The 19,356-nt window shown below is 48.4% G+C and overlaps 1 protein-coding gene across 1 annotated transcript; it reads left to right on the forward strand.

The window, feature by feature from the left end:
• The first annotated feature begins 6,777 nt into the window (after positions 1-6,777).
• On the forward strand, positions 6,778-12,657 carry DNASE1L3 (deoxyribonuclease 1L3). The gene is made up of 8 exons (XM_074914299.1): positions 6,778-6,912; positions 8,564-8,652; positions 9,284-9,376; positions 9,676-9,788; positions 10,336-10,448; positions 10,811-10,968; positions 11,844-11,940; positions 12,197-12,657. Exons 1-8 carry the CDS (start codon positions 6,781-6,783, stop codon positions 12,320-12,322), a joined length of 921 nt encoding a protein of 306 aa, XP_074770400.1. The 5' UTR covers positions 6,778-6,780; the 3' UTR covers positions 12,323-12,657.
• Positions 12,658-19,356: the final 6,699 nt, after the last annotated feature.

Genomic DNA, 19,356 nt, shown 5'->3' on the forward strand with positions numbered 1-19,356 from the left:
TGTAAGGGGGTATGCAAAGGAGACACAGCAGGGATAAAAGGAGCATGTTGTACAATGGGTTGCCATGGGGATGCAACAAGGATTAAAAAAAGAGAATGTGATATGACTGCAACAGGGTTACAACAAGGAGACACAAGGGTGGATACGACAGGGGTTGCAACAGGGATGTAAAGTGCATGCAACACAACCGTCACAGAGATACAAAGGGGAATGCAACACTGCACCCCACACAGAGACCACACAGCCCCCTTGCGCGAGGCCTGGAGCGAGCCTGGGTGTGGGAGATACCTGTCCCTTCCCCAGGTTCTGGGATGGGGCTGTGACCAGGGAGCACAGAGCTCTGCCATGTTTCCTGCGGAAAGGGCACAAAGGTTGAAATCAGAGCACCCCATTGATACTTTTACACCTGAAATAGGATTTTTAAGCCTTAGGTCACAAGCCTGTTACTTGCCCTCTCTTCCCAACAGATAACACTGTTTGCTCTCAGGAGCTGTATTTCAACCTACATTTAAAATCTGCTCTGTTTTTTTCTTAAAGCTGCCACCCAAATCCTTTTGCTATAAGCAAATTTACTTTCATTCCCCCTGGGTCATTTATCAGTGGTATGCACCTTCAAGATATGCCCAGAAATATGAGAAAACTTAATTAAATTGGAAATGAGATCAGCTCCTGAGTAAATGTGAGCAAATTGGGTCAAATCCTTACCACATCTGTGCTTTGATAAAGGATGTCCCTTTGGTCTGGCAGGCTGGGAGAGCCGAGAGAAGAACTGGTGTAAAGGGCTTTCCAGGTCAGAGTTTACTACAATAACCAAAAGCTTTTGATAACATGAGCTGTCAGAAGAGATTTATAACTGAAATCGAGGTTTTTAGGTGGCCTGGTGAGGGTGAAGAACATCTTTGTGAAGCTTTTTCGGGTTTTATTTGAAGATCTTCCCAGTCAAGCTAGACTAAGCAAAGCTGATCTTCCACTAAGATGACCTAAGCAGATATGGGAGGTATTTCACAAGCCTTTAAATGTTGTCTGCAGTTGTATTTGTTTGTTAGACTTTCTCGTGCACAGCCCTAGGCTCCCGTGGGACAGGCACAGGGCAGGGCTGACTATGGCCTGGGATAGATTACCCACCAGTGCTTATGCAAGGCCACCTGGTGGGAACGCCCCTGGAAATAGTCATAGCAAATGACAGCTCTTAAAATAGAGAAGCTGAAGTGGAGACCTGTGGTGATTTTATGTCGAAACATAGCATGAGCTAACCAGGGAACTCGCTCTCGCAATACCAGCATGCAGCCACGGGGAAGAGTCAGATGTCTCCTTTGGTGGTGATGGGTAAAGGAGGAATTTTCAGGGCTCTCTTGAGCCAGCCACTGCCAGAACAAGGCAATGGCTTCAACAGGTCACAGCCCGGGTGAGGTGGTTGGCAACACCGTGATGACTTTGCCGGGTGGGAGCCAAGGCTGCTCCTCTGTCCCAGCACAGCAGAGGAGATCTTGGGCTCTCCAGCTGGCATGGGAGGCTGCGAGGGAACACAGGGCACGGCTGGGCCCCTGTCCCTGCAGAGAGCAGATAGGCCCTGGGCTTGAGGGTGAGCCCCAGCAGCTCCCTGGGCACCTCCTTGAGGACCTTGCCAAGTCATTTTTGGGGTGGCTGAAGCACAGCAAGCTCAAAGTCAAGGCCAGCACCCGCACTGACCTGTCCCATGCATTTTGTTTCTCCTTTCAGCCCACAGACACAACTCATCACACAGCTGCGGCAGTTGGCGAGGACCGAGTCACCCACACGTCACCCCCTGAGGCTGCTGACATTTCGGAGCCCACTGCCAGCTATCCTGGCCCTCAGCCGAAAATTTCTCATTCCTAATGCCAGCATCAGGAGCCGGGTTTCCCACCAGCACCAGAGCACAGCTTTGATGCTGTGAGCAGGTAAAAGGATGACTTATGATCCAGTTAGAAACAAAATGTCTTTCTAAATCAGAGTAACCACAGGAAAAAGAAAATTTAAAACAATCAGAATTAGCTGTCCTATGTCCCCAGAAACAAGGCAGTGAGACTTTCACATAAACTGACTTGTTTTCCATAGGAAGGTAGAAGCTCTGGTTGGATTTAGGCCAGGGAGAACTGAAGCTTCAACCTCACCAAGCCGAGGAGCAACAATGCTCCACCAGATGAAAGGTTTCCATGTTATTTTCCACTGCTGGGTGATGACTCCCCAGTGAGCACAGCGGGATTGTTTGCAACCATAACAAGTGACGGCATGCTGCTTTGGCAAAGTGAATCATCTTCCCAGGGTGACTTTTCCCCATCTATTCTCACTCACGCAGTGTTGGCCCTATGGCATGATGCTGTGAGCAACCCCCAAGGGACCATGGGCACAGGAGAGCACGGGGGCAGGCAGGTGCCCCACCAACCCAGCATGGCCCCCTGGCCCATCCCTGGGACCCGCTGTTGAGGAACACCTCACCATGCCCGAAGAGAGGGCAACTTTAGTGACATACAGCTGCCAAAATTCACCCCCCAGGGCAGGGATAAGATCTCATCTCACCCCAGTTTGCAAAGAGCAGCTCTCAGTGAGCACAGGGGTAAATAACATCCCTGGACACAGCTCTAGGCACCTGCCCTGTCCCTCTTCACAGTCTTCATTGCACAACCTGGGACAAACGGAGGAACAAATGCTCCTGACTTTTAAAATGTTATAAAGCAAGACCTACTTGCCTGTTAACAGCTTTAAAGAATACCTTCTTAACTCTACTCAAAGTTAATGCATATATTACACACATTTTAATTACAGCTTTAACTGCTAACAGTAAGGGCATACTTATTGTCACAAAAACCTACAATATCTTTCTGGAGGGGTAACTTCAAAGCCTTGTCTAATGGTCATGTGTCAAAGCCTTTATTTCAGATTACTGCATGCTCTCCTACATCTCAGCTAAGTGGCCTTGTTCAAGAAACTGAAAATATGACATTTTTCCTTGAACTGGTTTTATGGGCAGGCTTACACACTTTAAACCACTACTTGAACGATACTGATGTATTAAGTTGAAAAAGAAAACCCTATCAGAGTCCTGTACCAGCAAAGGAGCTATGCCCTAATAGTAACTTATTAAGTAGAACATTTACCTTCCAGAATTATAAATAAAGATTAAGTATCAAAGAAGACCCTATGGATACAAAACATATCGGGTATCTTGTACACCACATATTTTTACCCTCAATTATACTGCATTTCCAAAGGGTCATACCAGGACACTTATTATCATTAGACTGACAATGAAGCCACTTCCCAAATGACCGTATTTGGTCTGCAGCCCAGTTGTGAACTTTAGTAAAACAAAATGACCCGAGTGCTTTGCTACTTATTAACTTGAAATTCCAGGAGAGCACGATAAAATATTCTGCCCAATGTTTGTGATAAAGTCACTCAGAGCCCAAAGGTCATTTCATTTGCCCAAAGGAACTTACTTTTATGGTGATGTTGGTGACTTTGGGGCTGGCTCTTCCTGCTTCTCCCACAGACCTCCCCTCGCCACAGTGGATGTTGACAGAGCTGCAATTTGGCTAAAAATGTTAAAAATTAAGAAACACCCAACACCTTAAAGCCTGGCACATAGGAAAGGGAGCACATGGGCCCCTTGTCCAGAAAACAGAGCTGTGGTGGCATCTGGGGAGCACCAGCCTGGAGGTGCTGGTCTCTGCAATGCCCTCTTGCACCCCCCCCCCCCACCTCTGCTCACACTACCAGTGCTTCCCCAGAGCTACAGGCTCCCCTTTGGGGGGACAGGCTTATGGGGGTGCTGGACAGGGCAGCAGGGACACCCTGACGGGCTGGGGCTTGGGCAGGCTGGGCCAACCTCTGCACCCTTTGAAGAAGGTGCACAGCAGCGCTGGTGTTCCCAGAAGCACTAAACCCCGACCAGCACACAGACACCACATTCTGCCCATGGGAGGAGACATAAAGACATAAAACTTCAGTGTTATTTTCAGGCACCAAGCAAAGCCCCAGGGCGACCTCATGCCCCACAGATTCTCCCCCCACAGGGCACCCCATGAGTCATGCTGCCCTTCAAGCCCAGAATAGGCTTCCCCTGCCCAAGCAGAAGGGGATGTGGTCTCTCCCTGCAGCCCTCCCAGAGAGGCACAGGAAATATCAGAGATCCTCTCAGTCCATCTCTGCCAGCAAAAACAAAACTGCGGGTGCTCCATGAGGAAGCTGGGGATGCAGCTGGAAGGAGGCGGCTGTGCCTGAGGGGAGAGGAGAAACCCCTAAATCACTGCCAGACACTTGCACCCCTGCTGTCACAGGGAGACCCTAAGCAGTCATACAAAATGGGGACACATTCCACCCCATCCATCCCCCCAGCACCTTCCTGGGAGCAGAAGGGTGACAGAGGGCTGAATCACTGCTCCAGAGGTAGCAACACACCAGCCACAGCCCCCACATACCCAGCACAGGCTGTCAGCAAACCTTGACTGAAGGGCCATCAGGAGAAGCAGGCAGGACCTGGCAGCATCTACTCACTGCTCTAACTAAGCTCTTGCCCAAACTGACTTTGGCATTTCCTGGAGCCTCATCACCTGCCTCTTCCCCACTGGGAGCAGGGAGAGATTGAGGAGGGGCTTTATTAGGGAACGTTCCACAGGTACTGCTTGGCTGGTAGTGGCATCCCTCACCAAGCATCTCTCAGGGTAGGGGCAAAAATTCAACTCAGGTTAGTTTCACCAGCAGCTTCACCCTCTTGTGCAAGACCAGGACAGCCCTGAACTGGCACAGTTTGTGAGCTGGCATGGAGTGGGATTTATGGTCTGATAAAGAGCAAAGGGTACATGCACAGAAAGTGCAGTAAACAGAGAGATAAAGCGGTGCAGAAATGAGCATGAGCTTCCCGTGCCCCCCTCACAAGTCACCTCGCTGCTGCCTGTCCTGATGATAACGTCTGGGCTGGAGGGGAAAGGGGAGGCTGATAAGCAAGCAGTCCTGGGGACAAACATGGCATCCACGAAAGCAGGTCTCTGCAGTTCAGGGCTGAAGCCCTCATAGGCACCACAACAAACATTTGCTTTTTGATGAAAGGGTAGCCAAAATGAGCTTGGGTTTTTTTGGGGGAGCTCTGGGTTTTGATGACTCTGACCCTGAGGCTGCAGCCGTTGCCGAAAGCCCTTGGTTCATGCTGCACTTTTAGCAAGGTCAGGCAGGAGATTTACAACCCCTGAAGCTGTTGTTTTCTCTCCCTCTTTATCAGTTTCCTCCAGAGCCTGTGCTGCCCAAGGCTGGTTTATTAGAGACCCAGCAGAGAGAAAGCACTGTACAACCCCTGTTATTTCAGAGGGTCTTACACCTCCTCCCCAAGTAGCTGTGCTCATTAGCAAGCACCAGAGCAGCATGGCAGCACACCCCTCACTAGGAGTGATTGTTCCAAATCCCTGTCTAGCCAAAATGGATTTGTGGTGCCTGTTCCCACACTCACAGCACATGCCCTGGAAAGCTGCAGACACCTCCCCAGCAAGGCTGGGATCTCACTGTGGTCAGCCATGTTGCATTTTTGGGAGCCCCCCACGTGCTGTGTTTTGTGCCAGCTCCATCTGACCCTGTTTAACTGATTTAGACAGTGTCGAGAGCCATGAATTGGTGCTTCTGGATCCAGATCTGTTATGGGCGACCATGCAGACAGGGCAGTGGAGTGCAAGCAGGCTGCGTGGCTGTTCTAGGAAAAGGAGGGAGGATGTGAAAACATCCTGTAAGCACAGAGAGAAAAATCCAAGACACTTAAAGACACCGTTTAGCCTGATTTCTTGTTATACCTCCCACCGTTATACCTGATCTGGGGCTGGCACATGGAGAGGAGTAATGAAGGACAGGGGAATGGATTCCCTGCAAAAGCCACCCCAGTGTGACCAAGCTGTCCCAGCTGCAGCATCCTCACTTGAGTGTCATCTTGGCCAAAAGCACATGTCTTCTTCCACCATGCAGCACAAGCCAGACTCCTGAGACTGCTGTGCTGGGGACACTTGGCTGGGAGTTTGGAGGGAAGTGCTGGGGACATCACGTACCTTACTGCAGCTGCACTGTGGTGACTGAGCCAGCGGGCCCTGTTAGCTGTGGGAAAACAAATGTGGCTGTCCCACAGCAGGGCACATCACAGCTCTGGGTGAAGGGAGAAGTGGGTAAGAGTGTGTGGCCTGGGGCGATGGATGGTTCACCACTTTCTCACAGTGTGACTTTCCGACCATGGAGAAAACAAAACAAAACATGGACATGGTCAAACTCTGTGTCCAGGATGTCCCACCACCATCAGCTCTCACCAGGGCTTCTGGTGCCCACTACCAGTGCCCTCCAAAAAAACCCCTCTCCCCACTGCTGCTTACCAGGCCCTTTCACCATCCACCCCCTCCACCTCCTGGTCTTGACCTTTTGCTTAGGGTGGCCCAGGGAGCCCAGTTCTGGCCTGGCACTGCCCTGGGGTGGTCCCAGCTGGTGCCCAGGCATCCCACAGTGGGTGCTTCCCTGTGGGGAGGGATGCAGTTGCTCCTCCAGATGGGGAGGTTGGCTTGGAAGAGCTGGTTTTCTTCCAAGGCAGAAGTTCAAAGTCCCCGTGCTACTTCGTGCTGGGAGATGGAAGTGAGGGAAAGGAGGAAATGGTGATTCCTGTTCATGTTTGTGATTGACACAGCTGACTGCTCAGTTTGACCTCCCAACTGGCCGCAGAGGGACGGATGCACAAACACACACACATATATATATTTATAGCCACACTCACAGCGACTCATTTTGTCCAAGTGCCTGAAGATGTTGCTCTTCATCTTGCTTTCGCTCCTCAATTTCAACCCATTTCTGAGCCTAAAAATCTGCTCCTTCAATGTGAGGTCTTTTGGAGAAACAAAAATAGCTAGACCTGAAGTCATTGATGCCGTGGTAAAGGTACGTTCATTTGCCTGGATGAGACAGACATTGAGCTGTCCGAGGATTTCTTAGCTATGTAATCTTGCACTTTATTTATTTTTCACTGTTGAATTTCAATTAAAAAAAAATTTTAATCATTTTATATTCTTAAAGTAAAAATCAGCCTGTGGCTGAGTGAGGTGTTTGCTCATATTTTAGCCAGCATGGGAATATAACAGAAACAACATTTGCTGTTTCCTTTGGAAATGGAGTGAGGAAAGGAGGAAAATCTCTGTGCACTGTAAAAATAATTTTCACTTTGAATCCACAGAGCTTTGTTTTGTGATACATTATTTACCTTGCTTATGTGCTAATTATTCTGAAATATTCTTGTCTAATTAAATGTATTCTCAGGACAGCAGAGTATCATATTAGAGTGTGGTACGAAATTGAAAAACCTGATTGCTAATTTATGTAAATAAACCCTCACCATCAGGCTTCCTCTGCAGCAGCTGAAGATAACTCAGCTTTATAAAAGAACCATGTTTTGGACTTACAGTTTTTGCAAGTGCCCTCCGAGACGCCACAGTAACGGAGGATGTAACGTTAGCAGGATGGCTGCATGTGCCGAATGGCAGCAGCGTGGAGTGACACTGTTTAGTTGGGCTTTAGTCCTTTCATTGCAATCAGCTGGAGAAGAGGGGTTTGCATTTCTGGATCATTCTTCCTGTATTGTCAGCACTATGGGCAATATATACTAAATTATAGGCAATATATTAATTTCTTTCAAGTTTCAGGGGGCAAACCCAGGCTTTTTTCAATGAATATCACCCACAAAATTTAAAGCGTGACAAAACCAGGGGCAGAAGGAAGCCTCTGAACGTTCGAGGCTGTGGGGTGAGGGAATCCCAGCAGCAGTGGTGGGAGCTGAACCAGGCGAGGGCAGTCCCCTTCTCTCCCCAGCACCCTGCAGCTCCTCTGTGGTGCTGGGACCCTGTTTTCAGACTGAGGGTTGCTTTGAGCTCTACAGGCTATTTCAGAGAGCTCTGCAACAGATGACTGGGATGGGCGAATGCTGACAGCACACACAGCTTTTGGAAGGCGCAACATAGCGGTAGGACCTTAGGGGTATATGCACCAGAAAAAGGATGGCAACTGTTTCAGTGGATTGATGATAAATGCAAACAGGCTCTCCCTGATGCCCCCAAATACTGCTGCGACATCCATCTGTGCACCCAGTGAGCTGGGATGCTTGTGTGCAGCACCAGTCTGAAGCAGAGAAGAAAACCTACGTGGCAAGGGGAAAAGCACGAAAAGAGAGAAAAGCATGACCGACTGTAGGTGTGTGTGGGGGGGTCAGGGACAGCACCCCAGCAGTGGCAGGGGGAGAGTGACTTTTGCTGTCCCTTCCCCTCCACACTTCCTCCTCAAGGGCAGATGCAACAGTTTTCAACAAACCTGAAACTGCTCTGTTTCCGAGTTCCCTCTCCCAGCTCCCTTGGGAGTGTGAAGCAGCTCTGAAAGCAGAAGAGTTTTGCTCCAGTCACTGCCCACTTCCCATGACTCCAGCCTGGGCACCACTTCTTCCACAAAGGACTTCCCCTGCATCAGTAACCACTTCTTTCTAACCTCTTTCGAATCCTCCAAAACCCATCACATGCAAACTTGCTTTTGCTCCTTCCCCTTGTAGATCATTTCTCGCTGTGACATCATGTTGCTGATGGAAATAAAGGAGAACAAGAACCGGGTTTGCCCTCTCCTGGTGGAGAAGCTCAGCAGGTAGGGTGGCCATGAGCAAGTAGGCAAACATTGGGAAAGATGGTTGGCAAGAGCCTGTGCTCTGCTCAGTGCCACCTTACTGGGCAAAAGCTCAGGGTCTGGGCTCTGTCCCAGACATTGAGGAAGGACCAGGCTCTGGCAGCCTCGCTGAAGGTCAGGTGCAAAGCCAGCTCCAGACCACTCCAGAACATGTATTTTAAAATCAAAATAATCAGGTTAAATTTCTTAAAGACTAATTCTCAAAGGAAAACAGAAGGGAGGGAAAGGCCCTCACCTGGCTAGCACTGGGCTGTGGCAGGGCAGCTGCCTTTCTGCAGGATTAAGAATTGCTTTAGATTGGGGATTGCCTGCCTGGACTGTCAGCCCGCAGGAAAGAGCAGCGTATGCCTGGCTGGATGTGAGATCGAGCTGAAAGAGGGACAGTGGCTGCAATAAGCAGGGAGGGGGTAGAGTGAAAGGTCCAATGATGAAGTACAGGTCCAGACTACAGGTCCTGAGAAGGGTTTATTGTCTCTATCACTCGCTTCTGAGGTCAGGCAGGCAACATCCCCTACCCTTGGGCACAGGCAAAATTATCTCCTGGGCCCTTTGTGAAAGTAGAAATACACTCAGGAACACCACTTTCCTTCAGTCAGGTGAAGGGGCTGGAGGAGGAATACAGCTGTGTGGTCAGTGAGAGGCTGGGAAGGAAGAGCTACAAGGAGCAGTATGCCTTCATCTACAGGTGAGTGAGCTCCCCTCACCAACGAGCCAGACCCTTCCCCTGCCCTCCCAGATCACAGCCCCATAGATATGGGCTGGACACGGTGGTGGCTTGGCTCCAAGGGATCTGGAGAGGTGCAGGATGCGCGGATGGGATGGGTTGTGCTTGGGCGTGGGGGATCATCCCAGGCGCAGCCACCAGCACGGCTGTATCTGTCCCAGACCATGGCCCAGAGTCTGGGTCAGAGCACGGAGTCATTGTTAGACATGTCAACGCGAGGCGGAAGGATGACATCCCCTATCCTGTTTATTCCGCTGCAGACAACATCTGGTATCGGTGAAAGAAACCTACCAGTACCCTGACACCCAGCCTGGGGACGAGGATGCCTTCTCCAGAGAGCCCTTTGCCATCTGGTTCCAGGCTCCAAAAACTGGTGAGACATTTCAGAAACAAAGTGTTCTCTCACTGGCAAGTCTCATGGAGCAAGATGGTGCCAGCTGGACCCAAGTGCATGGTGGGGACAGGCAAAAGGGGCCGTGCCCTGACCCCATGCTGCATTTCCTTACAAGAGCAACATCTGCCTTCGGGGCTGCTGCCTCCAGCACCGCCTGCAGCTCAGTGCACACCACAGCCCCGCGGTGGCAGTCCTAGGAAAGCCTCTGCTGCCAGCACGGGCAGTGGTTCAGTGGATGTGCTCCATGCCGCTGGCGTGGCCGTGGGAGCAGCTACTGCTGCGGGTGTCGGGGCAGGGTTTGCTTTGCCCTCACACAGCACTTCACCACGTCACAGCTCAGCCTCAGCAGGGCAGCTCATGGGGAACACACCGCAATTACACAGCAATTGCCTCTGCAGCCAGAACAGAAGCTGTTTGTTTCCTCTTCAGAAAAACCTTCTTGCTTCCAAGTGAATTTCTGTCTCTTTGTGATTCAGTGTGTGTTTAACCATTACATTTTTCCCTGTTCTTTTGCTTTGGTTTTAAGCTGTCAAAGAGTTTGCTATAATCCCTCTGCACACCACACCGGAGACAGCAGTACGGGAGATTGATGAGCTCTATGATGTGTATTTAGACATAAAGCAGCGCTGGAAAACCGAGGTTAGTTGACACATCTATGTTACTAACAGCAGCTTCAGTATTGAGTCACCTGGCACACTATTCACTTTTCACAGCCTAATAACCTTAAAACCATTGATAACAAACCCTAGATTTTGAGTCTCTCTTTGATGTATTTTCCACATTTTAATCTGTAAACTTGATCTCCCAATAAAACTGCTGTTTTATCAGCATGCCTTGGTGGTGTGCCCAGCAGAAAGGAGAAGTCCTATTGCACTCAGTGAGCACTTGCTATTTGAGCTGTATGGGCTATCAGGAGCATCTGTTGAGCACAGAAGTCCTTGCCAGTCTTCTTTTGAAGAGCTACCCTCATGATTATTTTTGGAAACCCTCCTGTGTTCCAGAACTTCATCTTCATGGGGGACTTTAATGCTGGGTGTAGCTACGTTCCCCAAAAGCAGTGGAAGAACATCCGTCTGAGAACTTACTCTGAATTTGTCTGGCTAATCAACGACAAAAATGACACGACAGTGAAGGAAAGCACAAGCTGCCCATATGACAGGTAAAGGGTTCACTGACAGACCATTCTTTGTTCATGACTTTCTGAGAAAAAAAATATATGGAAAGGTGTCAGTGACCATCAGATAAAGCATGAGGTCTTCAAAGATGAAACAGCATCCAGGGGGAAATGAGATCAGAATACTTCTAGTCAGGAGCACAAAGGACCTTTTTCAGGCTTGTTGGCAAGCAGTTTGGCAGAAAGGGCAACATTTCAGGCATGAACCAGCCATTGCTGTGGCCTAGGTGGAGATAAATGACAGGAACAGTGGTTCTCATCTGCAGAGCTCTGCAGGCATCCAGGTGGAAGGTGCTGCTGCCTCCTCCATGCCAGCTTTGTGCCATGGTTTTTGCTCTTGCATTTGTAATTTGGATTGACAAATGCAAAATCTGTTTCTGCTCATGCCTTGCCTTCCCTGGACATGTGGTGAGTCTTGCTGCTACCTGCAGCTCCCTCAGCAGGGACAATAAATACAGCAGCTTATCAGAGCCCAAAGTCAAGACTTAAACCTCTTGCAGAACGAGCTTCTGGATCAAAGCCAGACTTCACTGAGACTCCAGTCATTGCTGTCCTATCCAAAGTATATCTTTGAGCTTTGCAGCATTGTTGGGGTGGGTTTAGATACAAGTCATTTACAATTGGCTTCCAAGGCCAACATAAGCCAAGGTATTTAGGTGTCTCACTCCCAAGGAAAGCAACCAGCCAAACTCAGCAGAAAGGATGTGCTGGCATCTCTCAGTAGGCAGCCCAAGGGAAAGGACAAACCATAAGTAGCTGTGACTCCATCAAAGCCACCTCTCTGGCCACTGGCTCAGTGCAGCATGGCTGCCACTGCTCAGGCACCCCATAACAGCACCCCATTCCCTTGTTCCTTGCAGGATCGTGGTCAGTGGGCAAAAGCTCATCCATGCCGTTGTGCCACAATCTGTCAACATCTTTGATTTCCAGAAGGACTTTCAGATGACTGAGGAGCAGGTAGGCACAGCCTGGCCTCTGCAGCAGTGGGGCAACAGCTAACAGAGGAGTGCAAAGCCAATGGTATCCAGGCAGTTTTGAACATGGTCGGGTCCATAAAACCATTGCACTCTTCCAAAGTGATGCAATACTTGCTCTGCACCACATTCACCACTGCACGTCCACCTCCCAACCACCACAGCGAAACCCCCTGGGGCAGGGTTGGGAAAGAGCATGGGGAGCCAGCTCCCAACCCCTCTGTGCTGTTGTCTTGCAGGCACTGGGGGTGAGTGACCACTTCCCTGTAGAGTTTGAGTTAAAAGCAAGAGGTGGTTTCCTCAACTGGCTGAAATCGAAGTTTTCAAAGAAGAGACCAAGAAAGAGCCGCCGCTTAAAATCATGAGCATGCTAAGTCCTCTCACATGGTGTGGAAATACACAGATGCCAATAGAGCTTGTTGAAGACTAGTGTATATATACTCACAGCAAGTGCAATATTTAGTGGAAAAAAAATCCAAATATTTGGTTAAACTTCAAATATTTTGAGTAAGAAGGTGAATTAAACTGTCAGGTTATTTTCCTTATTGTACATGAAAATAAATCAGCTAGAAGCAGTACACTAGACTTATGTACTGATCCCAAATGTAAAGAGCTACTGCAAGGATAGAATACTTTTGTGTGCTTTATCTGTAAGGGCTGAAGGGCAGGGATCTCTATGCATTCATGTGGGCTCTGGAACTCTGCCATTCCTCTGCAGGGGCAAAGGGAATAAAAGGACCTTCCTGTACCACGTTTGTGTGTGGGTGCTTGAGCTGCAACTGGTGGGACACAGGTCTGTGCCTGGTGATTTGCAATGTAGTGTTGTTGAGCTTAGAGGATTTCTCTGTATGAGTTTGAAACTGCTCACAGCATTGAGGGCTTGGGAAAACACAGAAGGACAGGAAAGGAAAGTGAAAAGCAGAAGGAAGTGAAAGCCCCTTTTCTGCACTAACCCAGCCAGGGAGCTGCAGGAACAGAGCACTGGTGGTTCCCACCCCTGCCTGCCTGCCAACTGCCATCACCTTGCCTGCAAACCACAGGTGAGAAGTCCTGCAGATCCCAGGTGACAGGGCTGCCAACAGAGAGCATGAACGGAACTTAAATTAAAATCTGATTTCAGCATCCTGGAGTGGAAGTGGGTTGTATCTCACCCCCCAAAAAACCTCCATAGCAGCCTAAAGTTCTCTGATGAACCAGACTTTAATGATGATTATTTAACGGAGTGGTGCAGCAAATCTGTTTTCTCAGCTCAGCCCACAGGCTGTATTTAGTGCAAACCAAACCCTGTCACACAGATGGCATCTGAAAAGGGGGAATAATCCAACTGTTAGTAGAGGAAAATATTCATCTCCCTTCATCAACACCCCCTGGTTTTGTCTGCTGATGGGGTAGGGAGGGCTAGCAAATGAGATAGGCTTTCAGGGGAAGAAAACAGTTTGGCCTTTGCAAAACTCACTGTCTAGGGAGAAAGAATTTGAGGAAAGAAACTAAATCAAGAGGAGATTATCCCAAGGGGGGGTCATGCAGGGCAGACAACAAACCCCTCAACTTTCAATAGCAATTAATCTAGAAACGATGCGGCATTTCATAAGCTCCCTCAGTTATACTCCAGCCAAGGCAAAAGGAGAGAAAAAGCCTGATTTAGAACAAATATTTACACTGGGATTTTTATAGAAATGCCACTGTCTGGCTGACAGCAGTGGTGGTCCATGTGAATGCTGAAATCAGACTAAGTCTCTGGCCTCATGTCTTAGTCCTGCATAAATGTCTACTCTCTTCTGGCTTTCAGAAAGAAGCAACGTACAAAGGAATAAATCACACTCCAGGAAAGCAATAATGGATAAATTCAATCACAAAAAATACCTACATATGATTAAGTTTTATTGAAAAAGATTTATCCTTATTTGTGACATTGCATATAATCCTTTACCCAGCATTTAAAGATAAGAGATGTGGCCAGAGAGTAGCTGCTGCAGCAGCTGCAGCCTCAGGCATGATGTTGGCAGCTGTCGGTCTGGAGATGCTATTGCAGAGAGGCTGAACATTTGACCAGCAGAGAGACATCTTAATGCAAAATGGTGCTCCTCCGAGGAGACCTGGGATGCACTTTTGTGGGACTGAAAGCAGACTGACAACATCTGTGTTTGGTTCATAACGTTTGATAGGGGCCAGGAGGTGTCCAAAGCTCTTACAGTCAGCACAGTTGGTGTCTATAGATATTCCTGTGTTTATTCCATACATTCATTAGACAACATTATAATTAGAGCCTAAAAGATTTAACAGTTCATGTCATCTTTAGACTTTCCTGACCAGGGGATCTTTACTCAGCTGTTCCACCTGCAAAGGGGTTTTTAAGTTGTTCCAGTCTGCAGGAACCTCGATGTATTTTGCAGCCAGAACAAAGTTTCTCTTTCAATGAATAAGGCTTCTTGATCTTATTTATGATCAAATAGAAGATTTATGCTGGGAATCCGAAATGGCCTGGAGAGACTGTGTCTCATGCAAGCCAGGTCTCAGATCATGGCTGGGAGAGAAACAAAGAGGCTCTTCAGAAGCTGAAAACTGTTTCCTCCACAGCCACCCTGGTCAGGCAAGAACACAGAGCAGATAGGGTTCATCTGAAGAAAAGTGCTAAGATCTCCCAATCCCTTAGGTTTGGGTCATTGGGAAGCCCTTCTCCAATGCGTGATGCTGGAGTCATCCTCACTTCCCACCTGAGGTCTCCACCACCCCACAGAGATCCCCTCCCCAGCACCATGAGAGGTCCCTGCCCCCAGGATGGAGCTAGGGCTGCTCCTCGCCCTCTGAAAACCCAGATGAGCATGGTTTCTGCTGCCCTGGGGGAGTGAGTCCCCTGGCAGGGAAAACCTCCAGGAACCCACAGCAGCAGCCAGAGCCAGGATTGTCCTTTCTCCATAGCCTCCATCATCAACACTGGCTGGGTTTGTCCATCTGCACCTTGGATTCACCTGAATAGGTCTCACATCCTCTTCATCACCTTGGCACTGCTCCCCACTAACCCTGGCGGGCCCCAACACCTCTCTGCCTGTGCCATAAGGTGAGAGACCCTTTGGCCCTGGGCAAGGCTCTGCAAACCTCCTTTTGCCTCCTTTTAGGTACTGGCAGCAATGAGGATACAGGAGAGCTGGTACAAAACCCCACAGGGACCCACCTGGCCTGTTTGGTTGGGGTCTGTATATTCCCAAACACAGACCAATGGAGCATGCACTGTGATTGAACATGTAGCATTAGGGGAACATTAAAAAAAAACAACCAAAAAAACCAAAACCATCATCAATCAAATATGCTGGGACATACTGTTTAACAAATGGCACAGAAGGAAGGAGTCAGCAGGACCAAGGACTGTCCCCTCTCTGGATCATAGCAACTGTCCCCAGCTCTTAAGCCCTTTGTCATGGCAATACCCGTGCACAACACAGCCTCTCATATTTTGGTTTACATCCACATTTTTTTTTGCTTTCCTGAAAGTTTAGCTGTGCACGAAGCCATGAGCAATTCAAGCCTGAACACCCTCCAAAGCATCCACTACTTCCCCATCACATGGGTGATGGGCGAACAGGAGCAGGTGCCAAAGCCACCATGGATGGGGTTTGGGCTGGGACCTGTATGCATCCAGTGTCTGGACATACAGATGTACACGTGTACAGATGTACAGCCACATACAGATGTGCAGAAGCAATTAAGCTGCAGCTCAGAGAAAGGCTGTGTGCACAGCAGGACTGATAGCAATTTCAAAGGCAGAAAAATATAGAGAGCCTATCAAAATCAGCAGTTGGTCCTGGCTGAGCTGCTTCATGGCTCCCTCAGCATCTGAAGGGATCACGGGGTGCTGCTTGGTGCCCCAGGTTGGACTTCGCCACTTACTGATGGGGCATCTGCTTCAGAAAAGGACCAAGAGCAGAGCAGGGGCTCACTGGGCAGTGCTCACATGGCACCCATGGAGAACTTATTCCCCATCTCCCTGTAACAGTGTTCACTGGTCCCTGGTGGGGGGTTTCTCTGCCCACAAGCCAAGGAGATGGAGAGCAGGAGGTGAAGACAGCAGTCATCTTTTTCCTGCCTTTGTTCTAAAGGAAAACAATTTTAAAAGTCACATTTTTTTTCTCTACCTATGGGTCATTAGAAGTATTTCCACGTCCTCTGTCAGCCCCTTGCCCAGGATAACACACATTTTTCCCTTCCGTGAGGGCGTCTGGCCACCCTGTGATGCGGCGCCATACGTGCATTAAATATTATTATGGCACCCTCTGGTGGCACCGCTATAAACCCCAGTATCTGGCGGGGTGTCCCATGGCATTTAGACTCAGACGCCACAGCACAGCCGGCAAACCCAGCTGCAGCAAGGAAACATGATTTCACCCTTAGCTGGGAGCTCATACATCTGCATTCATGTGTCTATACAGACCTTTTCTATTCAGCGTTGAGAGCTGGCCCGCAGCTGACCCCAAAGTGTCCCTGGTCTCACTGTGTCTGTAAATGAGTTTTGCAACAAAAAAGTAGCACATTTTTTGGCTCCAGGCCTGTTTATTCATTGCCCGCAGTTATTTAACTAGGAAACACGCTGCGATGACCTTTACAAGACTCTGCTGCTTGCAGGCAGTGGCTCCCAGGACCAGGTGGTGGCAGGTTACGGGGCACATGCACCCCGGGGACTCCTTGGTGTCCCTTGCTGCACCTGCACCAAGAGCATCAGGGCGGCTGGCTTAGCCCAGCAGCGACCACAGCCTTTCCAGCCTGCCCGGCCTCTCGGGATGTCTCAGTGACTCTGCTTCTGCCCTTTGGTGGTTTGTACTGGGTTTTGGGAGCAATGTGAGGCTGCTCTGGCACCGGCACCACCCTTCCCTCTCTGCCGTGACCACCTGAGGCAGAGGCTATCGACCCCCTTCGCTGGTGCTGAGGGAAACTGCGATCTGGATCAGTGGCTCTTTCTGCAACCCCTGGGGCTGGGTTTAGCCCACATTTCTCTCTGCTGTCCCAAGGGCGAAGTAACACCACCTCTCTACTATCACCTGGTATAAAACTATGAACGCCCTTTCTATGCAGTCTGGTTTTCTAGCCAGTGTGAAAAACAAGGCTAAATACTTCATGTGTCATTTTAAATATAGTGCCTCAGTTGTCAGTGTTTGCAGGGTATTTTCTGTTAGTTGGGAGACAGATTTATAGGAATTAATTTCCATATTGGCAAAGGAACCAGGAACCTTCCATGAAAAGCTCTGCAAATGCTGGCAATTGAGATGTGACCGCTTTCTGCATGTCTCAGTTGGAAGGAGGGCCTGACCCCAGCCATTTGCAGTGAAGCCAGATGCAAAATCCCACCCTCCCCCCAAAAATACCCTAGCAGAACATCACTGTCAAAAAGAAACACCCTCCTAGCAAAGCCAAGTCCTCCACGGGGCTCAAAGGATTCACAGGCTTCCAGCTAAGCATGGATGTAAATATTTGCAGTACCAAGGTCCTGCAGAAAGGTAGTTAATCACAGGAAAGAGCCATCTAACAAACCTCTGGGTCCTGCTAAATCATATTTTGCCTTTTTTTTTTCTTTTCAAATTAGATATATTATCCTTTCGCTCATGTTATATAAAGAATGCGCTTTAAATCCTGGTCAAATTAATAGCAACACGAGCTATAAATCCAGACTGATTTAGCGACAGGTTTTTTTCTAAGCATGCAATATAAATTCACAGCTATGAAAATTAACTCTGAGAGTCTGAGAAATTCTGAAAATCCATTTAAAAGCATTTTCCCAGGAGGCCCTGGGGAAACAGCCCTGCACAAGAGGGAGAGCTGGCAGTAGGGCTGTTTTGATAACCTGTGAGAGGGACCTGCTGAATATTAACGATTACTGCAGGCTGTGAAGAAAAAAAATTGCTTCCTCTCCAGCTCAGATGGAGCTATGAAGATGTGGCACCTCGTGGTGGGATGGGAATATCCCTAAGTTATTGTAACACAGGGAAAAATTGTTTTTTAAAATAAACATTTGCTTTCAGGAGTTGGGGAGTTTGATATTGAAAAGTGTGGGTACCAGGTGGGTTTGGTCCTGGCCCACAGCAGTCCAACAGGGCTAGGTGCTCCAGCAGCACGCCCTGGCACCACTGCTGCTGGCAGCAAAATTTCAGACGCTGCTTTCTGCTACTCTGGATGTAGACAGGAGATGTATAAAACAAGAAAAATAATGAAAATAAGACCCTTCAAGCCAGCTGGCATAAAGCACAGAATAAACACCTGGGGATGCTGACAGCAGCTTTGCAAGACCCCATCCCCTGTGTCCCAGCGTGTCCAGAGCTGTCCCTGACCTGGCAGAGGCCAAACTGAGCAAGCAGTTTCATTTGGCCTGTGGGAGAGAGCAGCACAGCCAGCTGTCATGATAACAAATGCTTTGGAAAGAGTCTTTCTTCAAAGAAATAAAAAACACAGTGTAAAAAAGCACTGTGCCATTCCCTGAATTAAGAGTTTCATGCAACCCCATCCCAGTTTCTGTCAAGTGATATCTGTTTATATGTAACCACTTTGGCCAGGCTTTTAAATGTGATTAATACATAGTTTGTTTCCTTTTTTTTTTCCAAGTAAGAAAGGTGCATTGTCTGTACTGCAAGTACATTTCAATGTGGGGTAAAAAAAATTGAAAATTAAATCAGTTTAAAACAAATACATTTAGAAGTTAAAACTGAGAAGAGAAAAAAGTAGATTCTGGACTGGAAACCACAACCTCACTTTCCACAGACAATGAAAGGAAGAACTAATTACAAGGTCTGCATAATCTGACCAAAACCAGAGTCCTGCTAAGCAACAGCCTCCCCCGCCCTGCCCCGCATTGCTAATACACCCGATATATGTCAGAGCAGCTCAGTGCTTTTTGGTGGGTGAAGGGCGATCCATTTTGGACACACAAAGTACTCTGTGTAGTCCCAGGCCTGGCAGGGATTGGAGACTTACTGCTGCAGTAACATTGCCAGGAAAATTAAGTATACTGGATTATTGTATATATATATATTTTTTTTTTTAATAAAGGATTAATCGGAACTAATGTAAAGATGTAATAGTTTCAATTTTTAAAATAATTTAAAGATATATATCTCTTATTTATTAAAGATAATCACTTGCACTGATACTGGGTACCATCAGGCCCAGTCTGCCTGTGCACGCCACGCTCAGCCCAGCTGGTCACCAAATGCCCCAGCTACTGCAAGTTCACAAGCACATCTCAGCACACAAGTCACACAATTTAGCCCATTAATAAAGCAAGGCACTTGGTGCTACACACCAAACAATACCATCCAAAGTTTACTATATTGCAAGAAGAAGAATATATCAGGTGCTACTTTACAGGCACATAAACGCTACAGGAGATGACCAGCTCTTGGCTGGCCCTGAATGGATC

This window comes from Athene noctua, chromosome 10 (genome assembly GCF_965140245.1).
Source record: "Athene noctua chromosome 10, bAthNoc1.hap1.1, whole genome shotgun sequence".
Classification (NCBI taxonomy): domain Eukaryota; kingdom Metazoa; phylum Chordata; class Aves; order Strigiformes; family Strigidae; genus Athene; species Athene noctua.